The 13869-nt window shown below is 41.2% G+C and overlaps 1 protein-coding gene across 1 annotated transcript in view; it reads right to left on the minus strand.

Annotated features, from left to right (window-relative positions):
* The window catches only part of LOC126190988 (lachesin-like), a 979391-nt gene that overhangs the window by 393294 nt on the left and 572228 nt on the right, over window positions 1-13869 (minus strand). Inside the window, exon 4 of the mRNA XM_049931664.1 lies at window positions 7470-7598. Coding sequence (XP_049787621.1) covers window positions 7470-7598 — 129 coding nt within the window. The remainder of the gene's footprint in view (window positions 1-7469; window positions 7599-13869) is intronic.

A 13869-nucleotide genomic window follows, 5' to 3' on the forward strand; every position in this document is an offset into this window, starting at 1 on the left:
AGTTGTTTGTATCAAATACATGTTTTCATAATCACTTTATCTTGAAAGTTTCTCACTGGTCCGTGTTTTCAACAAAACAATAGTAAGGGACTGTGGGTCAGCCTTGATGCAAAACACTTTTGATTTATTTATTTTCTTGTTCAAAGTCATCGCCGGTGAGTTTTTCTTTAATCTAAACCACGTCAAATTAGCATCGTTGTAACTATTACAAAATATCATTACATGTGTACTGTATTGTAGCAAATATTGAGTTCAGTGAGTAGTTTTATACTACCTTATTTACTTTAAGTCACCACGAGGTTTCCAAGTTAGTTAACGTTATTTCCGACGTTTTTTTCTGTGTTTTGTTGCCGTTTCTTCGCCATGCAGAGTGTCAACTGCAGCTGTATCAACGGATGTTATTAACGAATACGAAAAAAGGTGAACTTCAATACGTCAGCGTTATACCACTGGGAATTGCGGTAGCGTTGTGGATACAGTTTTTATGTGTACTAGGTGCTGAGGCGGATCACACAGACAACACAACAGAACACACTACATACGGAAAAGAAAGATGGTACCCACTAACATGCAATAGTAAAATGGCACGTCGAGTTGGAAACTGAGTAAAAAAGCAAGGGATCCCAGCAATATTCAGAACAACCAGCAAAGTTCAACATATACTAAGATCAGAAGAAGAAACACCAGAAAAACTCAGCAATACAGGAATATACCAACTCACATACGATTCCTGTCAACACAAATACATAGGACAAACGCGCAGAAACTCCCAAAAAATGTACACAGAGCGCTCTCTCTCTCTCTCTCTCTCTCGCTCTCTCTCTCTCCGTCTCTCACTAACACACACACACACACACACACACACACACACACACACACACACACGCACACCAATGTTCAAAACCTTCAAACCTTCTCGCAATATGTCATACATTCTCGCTACACCTGGGTACAGGAAGGTGGCGTAATGTTTTGAATTGTGACCAAGATGTAAAAGTTAAGTTTTTCTGCACTTAAAAGCGACTGCAAACCGAATCACGAACGTGAAATATTGCCAATAACGTAACAACCTAGACCACAAAGAAACTGTATCAACAGCCGGCCGGTGTGGCCGTGCGGTTAAAGGCGCTTCAGTCTGGAACAGCGTGGCTGCTACGGTCGCAGGTTCGAATCCTGTCTCGGGCATGGATGTGTGTGATGTCCTTAGGTTAGTTAGGTTTAATTAGTTCTAAGTTCTAGGGCACTGATGACCACATATGTTAAGTCCCATAGTGCTCAGAGCCATTTGAACGATTTTTTGAAACTGTATCCACAATACTACTGCAATTCCCAATAGTACAACTCTGACGTGTTTAAATTATTCACAGAGTACAGTATTTGGAACAAAACGGTACACATGTAATAATGTTTGGTAACGTTTATGAAGATACTAATTTTGCATGTTTTAGGATAAAGAAACACCTAGTGATGATGACTATACTGCCGCTGAAACTAGTTTGGGAAGGAAAATTAATCAATCGAAACTGTTTTTCATCACGGCAGAGCCAGAATCCCACATTACAGATGTCTTCTTACTCACAAACAAAGTCGTAAATTACATCATGAAGCAAAAAGCCTCGCTGATGTTAAGGCCTTTGTCACACCAACAAACGTGTAGTTCTGTAAGTCCAGTGTTTCAGAGTCGCCATCAGAGCTAATAAACTTCGTCGTCGGTACTCGTTTTACATGCGTGCTTTTGCGTCCTACCATATAGCTTACAGTTATGAAACCTGAATCACTTGAAATATGAACATTTTTTATTTCTCGAACGGTTCCATCCACTGGAACGAGATTTTTGTTCAATAATAGCAGGTACAGAGCATCCTAATTTTATTCTGTGGCCAATTCTCTTAACTCTTGTGTTGTCTGAGATGCTGAAAGAAACACGGTCTTTCTTTTAACGGTGTTTGATGTTCTTGAAACTGCAAGTACAGTGATGTAATGCTTATTAACTAAATGACGCCATTTGTACTTCCAGAGGTGACCGATGACCTTTGTCACACGTTAGATTGTAAAAGTTGGTTTCTTGGTCAGATAAAATTGTATTAAAATTGATTACTGGTTTCTTCGCCAGCCAAGCAAAAACGGAATAGACGAAATTAGTGGACCTAGAGCGTAACATCAGAGGCATATGGTACTAAGGAATTCAGCAACAGATTCCACACCAGCCTTGGTTTCTCAGCTTGTCGCTCGCGAGAAGAGAAATTGTTACTCTTAACAGAGTAAGAGCAGGTCACATGAATACACAATAAAAAGCGACATTTCTTAAAGTTCGTTCCTTTTTCAAGAGTTGATTCCTGCGACATTGACGATAACACTCCACAGTTATTCAACATCATTATTTGTCGGTTAACACATATGGAGTGTCGTGACCTCATCCCTTCGTTCATTCCTTAACTAATTGAGTTTTCTTAATATAATGCGAAGAAGTAGGCTGGCAATCTTCTTTGCATAAAGCAACCATCTGCTTGCAGCTCTTCCTCTTGATCTTCTACCTTCGATTCTTCCTTGCAAGCTATTTGTGTCCGAATTATACCCTTCTCTTCTCAGAAATATGTCAGTGGAACTGACACGGGAAGGTAAACGTCTTTTGATGCTAAATTCTTCTGTAGTGGAAGCATTGGTACTTCTTTCTATCAATGGTACATGTAACACGTTCCGCCAACACCACATCTCCAAGGCATCAATTGGACTCTCCTCACCGGGTTTCATAGTCCAGCTCTCGCAGCCGTATGAAAACAGCAGAAACACCAACGATTCCACGAGCCGGATCTTCGTTGTTTTCAATATTGCCTGCTCTGTGAGATCTCAATAAGTTTAACCATTGGGGTTCGGCCACGAACGATTCTTCGTTTTGGTTCTTTATAGCACTTTCCTGTGCCATTTATCAGAGATCCTACGTTTACGCTATCTTTCACTACTACCAGATCCTTGAAGCATCTTTTAATTTGAATTCGAACTAAATCTTGGCGATTAATAACCACCAGTTTGGCTTTTTCATGTTTATATGTGGACCGAAACTTAACCTAATAGTTTTCACTGTGGAGATCATATCCGTAAGTTCCTCCTCACTCCCTGCCATGAGGAAAGTATCATCTCTAAAACATGCATTGTAGATTTTTCTGCCGCCAATTGAAGTTCCACCAACCCAACCATCTAGTGCTGCCCTGACGACACACTCTGCATAGGGCTGTGATGACAGTATACCCCCTGTCTGACTCCATTTGTCACATTGTAAAATTCCGAGTATTCATGATCCACCTTTATACAATAATGCAGGGCCTGTGTTCTTCCGAATTACGATCCAAACTTCCTTCGGACATGCATGCAGTTATGGATTTCAAGAAATATGTTCACAGTTGCCAATGTGGACAACTGTCATCTGTACAATGGAATGACGACAATGAAAACGTGTCAATGCATGTTCGAAGGAACTTTGCATCGTAATTATTAAGGACACAGGCACTGCAATATCGGATCTATCAGCTGACATCGGGCAAGCGACTTTCAAGTACGACGTCTGACGTGTACGGAAATATACATAATGGATGTAAGAGTACATGTTGCAGACACATGGGTGGCGACATATGAAAATTAGGGTCTGGGCGTGAATCAAGGTCGGATGGTGAAATGGTAAGCCGTCTGCTCGCCATAAGCGGGAAATCTGGAATCAAGTCCAGGTCTGGCACAAATTTTCGTTGTCGTCAATCCATAATAGAGATGATGATTGTCCATATTCGCAACGGCGAATATATTTCTGTAATTCACCTTTATGATTGCCGTAAGACATATATTCATAAAATGTGATTAATACCATGATACAAAAACTTTTACACTGCACAACAGTTTGCAGTTTCTTAGTCCCACGAATAGGTCAGTTGCGAAATGTACTTGCCATTACATTCGTCTTTGTGATATCCAGCTTTAAAGGATGTCTTTAATATTTCATTATGTGTGCATATAATTACATTTTATGTTAAAATTTCGTGGTTTTTAATGTAATAGTGCATTCTGACTAAGGTAATCTCATATCGTTTAATTATGTTTTCATTTTTTAATGAAAACTGACCAATGTTCTGTTTATTTCATTACGTGTAATAACTGTATCTGCTGAAATGTGCTCTGCCTGAAACCAAATAAAATAAAATGAAGTACCGCTTTTCAGTAGCCATCAGCTATAAAACTCAGAAAATAGAAACAAAAGCGTACCACAAATGCGCCAAACACAAATGGGCATTAAATGTGAGATAAAAGAAACATGTTAACTAAACGTTACTAGTGATATGAAGACGTGCAGTCGATACATAAAATAACAATAACTTCTTGTTTATTATAGACTGAATGAAGTCTAGAATGTGAAAATCATCGTAAACTTTATTTTATCTATATACATGCATTCCCTCCTCTTGTTCTTCCATATATTGACCATGCATCAACATGCTGCTGCTCAAGTTTAGGTAACTTGCTCCTTTTGTTCGCACTTTTGACGCCTATTCCTGTTTAGTAAATCTATTGGTAAGGTTTCGTTTGCATTTTCTTTGTTTCTAACTCTCACGGTCGCTGAAAAACCAAAAATAGTAACCAGTTTCGAAAAAAATCGTACGTGATCAAGACTTCTAACCTAGTAAAATAATGCTTGCTGCAATGGCGTTGAAAACTTTCGGAAAAGTACAGTAGAACTATGCCTAAGCATGGGGTAAAGCAAATGGAGTCGGCAGTATTGGGGATTTATGAAACCCCGGAACTTTTCCACTGAATGTATGCAACCTGCAATAACAAAATATGCCACAATCAAGGTTGCCATACCACTATCAGCTACTGATGCCTAAATTCCCGAAAGTGGGGCACACATGCTGGGCTCAGTCGTTACACTGTGTACAGCAAGAAGGTGGCGATACGCTATTAAAGTGAAACCCATTTCCTCTTGCCACCACTATATACAACACAGGTACAGAATTGGGTAAGAATATCGTAAAATGAATTGTGTATTAACTTCTACCAAGTCAAGAGAGGATTAGGAAATGTATTTCAAATGATTGTTTATACTCATGTTCATGTGAGCAGTACCAAGGAACAAACAGTTGAAAGTATTGGTACAATGGCAGCACCGGGATGAGAACCCCAACTGGTGGAATTTACACCGCAGCTGTCAATTTCCGAAGCCTTCCGTTTCAGTTTTACAAAGTCTTTCGGATATCGTGAGTTAAAACTTAGAAAGCCTACACTAACAGGTGTCAAAACTACACTTCTGTTTTCATGATGTTTCGAATACCATTAAAATATCATCGTTACATTAAAAGAAAAGAATTTGTTAAAAGCTTTGTCAAAGAACACTACCAGCCACAAACTAATTTTGACTTACCTTAAATTATTTTAAAAAAACACCGTGTTTCGGACTGCAAACCTTACCTAGACACTACAACGGCAACGCGAAAAACCTTTAACATAACTGCATACATATATTGAAGTTGTTCTCCACTTTCTTGGAATCTGCTGTGCCACCTTTTGTCACATGAAACGGCTGTCTTCGTGTGATGTGTTCAGATCCATTGCTATGGATTCTTGGATCTTGCTAACCACTTTTTATAAAGTCGTAAAGGAAATTTAAGACTCGTCATCACAATCGAATCAACTTTGCTGTAGATACAGGACGACAGCCACACGAAGAAACATGACCACAGCACATGCCATTACGATGAAGAGCGACTTCAGTAATCTACGTGCACTTCCGTTAAACATTCTTTGCACTGGCACTATATACTCAAGATGAGGTTTTTGTCTCTAAACATTTTGATTAAGTGAAAAAAAAGTTGTGACTTGTTGCGGTTCTGAAAACTTTTCAAAATTTTGAAACAGTCATACTTGGTTTCTGTAGTTTTCATAATTACTTCTTTGAATACCTCAGGTCAGACAAGAGTTAAATAAGTCACAGAAGCAAGTCATGTTCCGTTACGTTCCGCTCTACCTAGTACCACTTGCTGGAAACCTTGAGAGGTTCATGTGCACGTTTTACCTAATCCCCGCTGCATGAGGTGTTACATCCCGTGAAACAGTATGTGAAATACATTTATGCGTTCATAGTGCCGGCGTCGGGTGGAATACATTCGTTTTAAAATATGACACGTACCAAAGTTGACAATGAATACCGCAGGTAAATTAAAACTCTTGCTGATACAGCAGTATGAAGCACAAAAGTCCGTATTTACCTAAGGGACGGGAAAAACCGAGCAGTTAAAACCGATACCGGTACTTTAGTTCTGAGTAACCGGTATTTATCAATATTTGTTCGGTCATGGTGGTAACAGTTTCTTCTAATTTTTTAGTAATAACTGGGTAAAGAAACAGGCATATCACGTACAGTGCAAGCTATTACTGATTTGTTTGACTGATGGAGCTGCTAAGTGCTGTACCACCTACTGCACCCCCCCTGACTTAAGCCCTCGTGAGTTCAACTCGATTTCTAAACTGAAGGAAACACTTCACGGCATACGCTTCAGAACTGCTACAAATTCGTCGGACAATAGACCGCGCCGCTCGAACTGTCAACACAAGTGGCATTGCTATGAATATAGAATATTTATTTATTTAATTGGTTATATGCAGGGCTTGACGAGAAATCTACTGTCTCTTAATAAATTTTTGAATTTAACTTTTGAGTTGTTTTCTATTAATGATTGTATTACAATTCATTTTGGTAGAAACCCGTTGGCAACGGGTTATACACAATCCTGGTGTCTACTTTGAAGGTTAGTGTAACTTTGAAACACGTATCTATTTTGTACGAGCTCTAAATAAACAGTGGCCACTATTAAACTTCTAGCCCTCGTGTATGGAGAATGTTCCTTGGCTGAGAAGGTAAATTTGATTGTTACACCTATTATTTTATTGATTCAGTATCAGTTTAGGATAAACGCGGATTTCTTAATTTTGTGGTTGCATCAGGAGGAGAAATGGATACTGTCCAAAAGGAAGGTGCAGGGTAACCATCAAGTTGTACCCTTTCGCCTACGCCGTCGCCGCCCGTGTCGCCTTCACCTTTGCTGGAGATAGACAGACTTCCGCCACAACCTCAACTTCCTCTCAGTCAATATCTCCTTCTCCTTCACCGTCATTAGATTTTTTCAATCTTTGTTCGACGTCTACGTTTATTTTTGAAAATAATAACAATAAGAAGCTGAAAACCAGTTGTTTCAGAAACCGGTTATTCCAGAAACCGGTTATTTATAGCGGTTTTTAACATCTTGTTATTCTGGAGACAAAAAAAGGGTCCAACCGAAAACCACCATCCATAATTTACCTACATACGTAGTGTATCGATAGTTATGATTGCTGAAAATTCTGGTATGATTGATTTCAGTCGACAGACTTCCTCACTGCCCTACTCGGTCTGTAGACCTACTCGAAGCGCCTGGCTCAGCGACGGTACTCACAGTCCACGCTGACTTTGATCCTCTTGCTGACGGTGGGCGGCACGCCGTTGGACGCGATGCACAGGTAGGCGCCCATGTCCAGGCGAGAGATGCGCGTCAGCTCCAGCACCTCCCCCTCCCACTCCAGCACTGGAACACGGAGGCCAGCGGTTTGCTTCAGAACACTGTTTCACTTCAAATGTAATACATTAAACAACGATATCAACCACGTGTAATTTCGCTATCTCCCACAGAATAAGTGAAAGCGACATTTATGAATATAAGCGGGGGTTAACAATAATCAGCACTTCTACATTCACACTAATTACTGAAGCTTCCTGTCTGATTAAAACTATGTGGCGGACCTGGACTCGAACTCGCAATCTTTGCCTTTCACGGGCAAGTGCTCTATCAACTGAGCCACCGAAAGTACTGGAGCTGTGAGGACAGGTCGTGGGTCGTGCTAGCTCATTTGGGTGAGCACTTGCTCGCGAAAGACAAAGGTCCAGAGTTCGAGTCTCGGTCTGGCACACAGTTTTAAGTTGCCAGGAAGTTTCATATCAGCGCACACTTCGCTGCAGAGTGAATATTTCATTCAGGAAACTAGTTACTGATACAAACACTTCCGGTAGATTTGCATATACAGGGCGTAACCAAACTGTACGGCACAAGTTGCAGGACACATTTCTTACAGGTACACGAAGACCCAATGTTATATAAACATGGGTCTGTAACGCTTTGTTTCCATATTACAATTCATTTTCTCCAACCCGTCAATCATAAGAAATACACGCGAATAGAACGCACCAGCATACTACGTGCAACTATTTCTCAAATGAGATGTTCAGTATGCCCTCTGTGGACACTGATACGTGCATCAACCCACCGTTGAAGTTAATCTCTGATGCCCTGATGTATCCCTGGAGAATTGCGTATGGTTTCGCAGCCCCCCATAAAACGGACACGGAGACTGAACATCTTAAACTGAGGTCCCATACATAGGAGCTTTTATTGACCCCCAGAAACAAAACTCCAGTCCTGAGAGCGAGGAGACCAGGCAATTGGTCCATCTCTATCCATCCACCTTGCACTCACACTACGGTCATCATCAACTGCATGAAGAGTTTCTGCCTCCTGTTGCGGTGTCCTTGTCCTTTTAGGCCTCTCCACGTCGTGAGTATCAGGCTTAAATGTCTCATGTTCAGTGGCTTAAAAACATTTTTTTCTGTCATTACGCCTTCGTCCTGTAAATCTCTCCCGGTAAAAATGTTGATTGCGAGCGACATTGCCGTCAGCTAATCCATAAATCGCAAGGGCGTCTACCATCTCCGCATTTGTGTACACTGCCATTGCTCGAGCCACGTCTATGATTAACTTCGCGCAGTAACGCGGGTGCTTGTAGCGGTCATACAGATCGCTGGAACAGTTGACGTCACCTGTAAACAAGTAATGACGTACATCGCATGGCAACAAAGGCATGTAAAACAAAACACTGGCTATGCACAACACAATCAGACCTTACCAAGAGTGCGTGTTCCCCATAATCCTAACATTCTGTTCTTGTGCTTGAGTTGTAACTTGGAAACAAATTTTTTCAAATGTGTGTGAAATCTTAAGGGACTTAACTGCTGAGATCAGCAGTCCCTAAGCTTACACACTACTTAACCTAAATTATCCCAAGGACAAACACGAATGACCGAGGGAGGACTCGAACCTCCGCCGGGACCAGGCGCACAGTCCATGACTGTAAGCCTTAGACCAACATGGAAACAAAGGTTTTCCAGACCGAAGTTCATATAACATTATTTCTTCGACTACGCGTGAAGAATGTGTCCAGCAATTTGTGCCGTACATTTTGTTAAACCCTGTGTTTACTTTGGAGAATACTGTTCTGCCAAGAGTTCCAAGTATTTGTAACAACTGACATTGTCAGGAAGGAAGTACGCTGTCTTCACGTAATTTATTAAAACTAAAAAAAAAGTACAAAAATCTTTCAATACCTAGACGGAATCTGCGTAAAATAATTAAAATAAGGTGACTGGGCAGTAACAACTAACATCAGATCTGAAATCATAAATCGCCTTAGAAAAACTTCTTAACATATAAATACAAGGTATACAATACTACTCTGCTAAAAAACGACTTAACAGAGATGGTAAAAACTATCATATAAAAAAGAAAATACATCACAGTCAACTTTGTGATGTTTCTCGACAGTAATTTTATGCTCTTAAGCTATCAATACCAAACTATTTTCCATTATGTGTACCCCCAATGTGGGGAAGGGTGGGTACTTTATTCCCACCACAGAATTTTTTTAACATAGAATTTAGTTAATTGTCATAAAATCTTTTTACAACACGATTTTCAAATGGGCGCTAAAGTGTAAATAGTGTTAAGAGACAAAAAACGTCATTTAGAACAATGTTACCAACACAAACGCGTTTTCCTTAACCAAAGGGCTATACTTTATGACAACCGCAAACAAAGTTTTAAAGAAAACACATTTCGTTAACTGTCTTTGATCTCTATTCATCACATACTTTTGAAGAATATACTGCTGAGTAAGAATGGCCCTGAACCTCAGAATATGAATATCACATTTCTTGTGAAAAGTGACAGCCATTGCTAAATAATTAATTTTTATTTTAAGTTTTACTGGAAAATTTAAAACAGTTACAGAATGTGATAGAGGAAATCATTAAAAGCAAAAACAAGCTTTTTTCCAATATTTTGAAATATAAGGTACGTGTCTAGATAACGATATATTCGAACGGTGGGCATAAAGTTCCCCCTATCCCGCTTGCTATTGCGAGCGTTAATGTAAGAAACTATGTGTAAATAAAATGCGGGTTGAATGCAAACTGGCTATAGCTGTAGTAACCATCATGCTGTGAAATTCGTTCGTTTAGAAAGCAACACGAGTAAGAAACTTTTTGAGCAGCAAAATACTATATACCTGCAGAATTACGCAAACACAAATATCTTAGTAACAAATATTTTTTCGCCTTGCTAGATAATCTTAAAAAAATTAAAATACGTGTAGAAGACAACGCAAAGTTAGGAACCTGTCATTCACAATAAAACGTCAACATGTCACACATGGAATAAATATACGACATAAAATGTGTTTTATAAATGAACACAAGGTTCCAGTGTTCCACCGAAACCTTTTTTAATAACATACCATAGTTTTACGAGACGCAGATTGTACAAACACGTTGTATCACAAAAATCATATGAATCTTTAACTTACAACTGTATGAAAGGGAATTTCTGCGAAGAAGGGCTACTATGCAACGATACAAAAACAAAGAAAAGATTAACACCTGTACGAAATGAGCGAACAAAAATGTAATAAATAGTCCAAAATCAGGTCTAATACACTCCTGGAAATGGAAAAAAGGACACATTGACACCGGTGTGTCAGACCCACTATACTTGCTCCGGACACTGCGAGAGGGCTGTACAAGCACGGCACAGCGGACACACCAGGAACCGCGGTGTTGGCCGTCGAATGGCGCTAGCTGCGCAGCATTTGTGCACCGCCGCCGTCAGTGTCAGCCAGTTTGCCGTGGCATACGGAGCTCCATCGCAGTCTTTAACACTGGTAGCATGCCGCGACAGCGTGGACGTGAACCGTATGTGCAGTTGACGGACTTTGAGCGAGGGCGTATAGTGGGCATGCGGGAGGCCGGGTGGACGTACCGCCGAATTGCTCAACACGTGGGGCGTGAGGTCTCCACAGTACATCGATGTTGTCGCCAGTGGTCGGCGGAAGGTGCACGTGCCCGTCGACCTGGGACCGGACCGCAGCGACGCACGGATGCACGCCAAGACCGTAGGATCCTACGCAGTGCCGTAGGGGACCGCACCGCCACTTCCCAGCAAATTAGGGACACTGTTGTTCCTGGGGTATCGGCGAGGACCATTCGCAACCGTCTCCATGAAGCTGGGCTACGGTCCCGCACACCGTTAGGCCGTCTTCCGCTCACGCCCCAACATCGTGCAGCCCGCCTCCAGTGGTGTCGCGACAGGCGTGAATGGAGGGACGAATGGAGACGTGTCGTCTTCAGCGATGAGAGTCGCTTCTGCCTTGGTGCCAATGATGGTCGTATGCGTGTTTGGCGCCGTGCAGGTGAGCGCCACAATCAGGACTGCATACGACCGAGGCACACAGGGCCAACATCCGGCATCATGGTGTGGGGAGCGATCTCCTACACTAGCCGTACACCACTGGTGATCGTCGAGGGGACACTGAATAGTGCACGGTACATCCAAACCGTCATCGAACCCATCGTTCTACCATTCCTAGACCGGCAAGGGAACTTGCTGTTCCAACAGGACAATGCATGTCCGCATGTATCCCGTGCCACCCAACGTGCTCTAGAAGGTGTAAGTCAACTACCCTGGCCAGCGAGATCTCCGGATCAGTCCCCCATTGAGCATGTTTGGGACTGGATGAAGCGTCGTCTCACGCGGTCTGCACGTCCAGCACGAACGCTGGTCCAACTGAGGCGCCAGGTGGAAATGGCATGGCAAGCCGTTCCACAGGACTACATCCAGCATCTCTACGATCGTCTCCATGGGCGAATAGCAGCCTGCATTGCTGCGAAAGGTGGATATACACTGTACTAGTGCCGACATTGTGCATGCTCTGTTGCCTGTGTCTATGTGCCTGTGGTTCTGTCAGTGTGATCATGTGATGTATCTGACCCCAGGATTGTGTCAATGAAGTTTCCCCTTCCTGGGACAATGAATTCACGGTGTTCTTATTTCAATTTCCAGGAGTGTATTATTGATTTGATTTGTACTGATACAACCGATTTGCACATCCTGCGTCTCGTAAGAATATGATACGTGTTAAATTTTTCGGTGTAACACTGTAATCTTGTGTTCCTTCAACATGTATGTTTCATTGGACATTTGTTCCATACGTAAAATGTTGGCGTTTTGCTACGGATGATAGTTTCTTAACTTACGACTGTTGACTCCTGTTATTTCAAAATGTTTAAGATTAAAATGTTAAAGTTAATGCTGAGATTTTTTTTTATTTCTGCAGGTTTAAGACCTGGCTGAGTTTAGAACGTCCAGTTTTGTACTTACGCACTCAACCAACCACGTTAGCGAAGGAAATATGAAAAGAAACGCTTTTTTTTAAATATATTTTCCTTAAATCGTTTTATTGCAACTCTAAGAAGCAGCTGTATCTTCATCTTATATAACAGTATAGCCTTTTTGTTTAGGCTTTCCTCAATAAGTGGTTTCTGAAGTTTGAAAACTGCCTTGTTTTGGGAATCAGCTTAAGTATATTTATTCTTATCAGCATCAGAGATTATTACATTACTTGGAACGAGGTTAATATTTGCAGACAATCTGTGGACAATTATCTTTCTACTTTGTTGATACATTTTACAGCAACATTTATATGTACACACCTCAAGCCACCTTGGGGTGTGTAACAGGTGTTACTTACTGACTTCTGTCACTACCCCCCTTTCCTTTTCCAGTCGCGAATAATCTGTTAAGGAGCAGTTCCTGGTAAGCCTCTTTGTAAGCTGGAATCTAATTTTATTTACATGGACTTTCCGGAAGATATACATAGGAGGAAGCAATGTATTGGGTGGCTCTTCCAGAAACGTACCCTTTCGGAACTTTACCAGAAAACCACGCTGCGATGCAGAAAGCCTCTCTTGTAGCGTGTGTCACTGGAGCTGCCGAAGCGTCTTCGTGACACTTCCGCGCTTACTAAATGATGCCGTAACAAATCACAACCTTCTTTTTTGGCTTTCCTCTGTTCCTTGTTTTAATCCTATTTGGTACGGATCGGAGTCTGACAAGTGAAGATTTTGTAAACCATCTCACAAGAGTGTGGACTGCACTTCCTGAAGATTCTAACAATGAATCGTAGTTTGACAACTGTCTTACCTGCGATTACTTTTACCTGGCCGTTCCACTTAGAACCGCTTAGTACGTATACTACTTCATATTTAATGTATGTGACTCCCTCCAATGCTTGTTCTGGTATGGCATAATCGTACCATATCTGTCTCCCTGCCTGTTCATGCACAGTATGTTACATATGGTTACGCTGAGGGTCATTACAACATATCACAAAATCGTAAACAGAAAATGGCACTGATTGACTCACTGCCTAACTACTACTTTACAGCTGCGTTTTTCTTCTTGGTTCACTTGCCGGTGACATCAGAAAGTCGAAAATTTTTCTACATAATTTCTGCATTTCAAGTAATTTTAGTTATACACAATGCTTGAGTATAATGCATCTTGGAAGTTGTCGGCCGAGGTATTACTTTACCACTTCGTGTTGCTCAATATGAATAATTACCTGCCAAAGATTGTACTGAAAAATAACTAAACTCATTAAGAGTGTAGGGGAAAATAGACAAACTTGCAAAAC

This window comes from Schistocerca cancellata, chromosome 6 (assembly GCF_023864275.1).
Source record: "Schistocerca cancellata isolate TAMUIC-IGC-003103 chromosome 6, iqSchCanc2.1, whole genome shotgun sequence".
Lineage (NCBI taxonomy): Eukaryota > Metazoa > Arthropoda > Insecta > Orthoptera > Acrididae > Schistocerca > Schistocerca cancellata.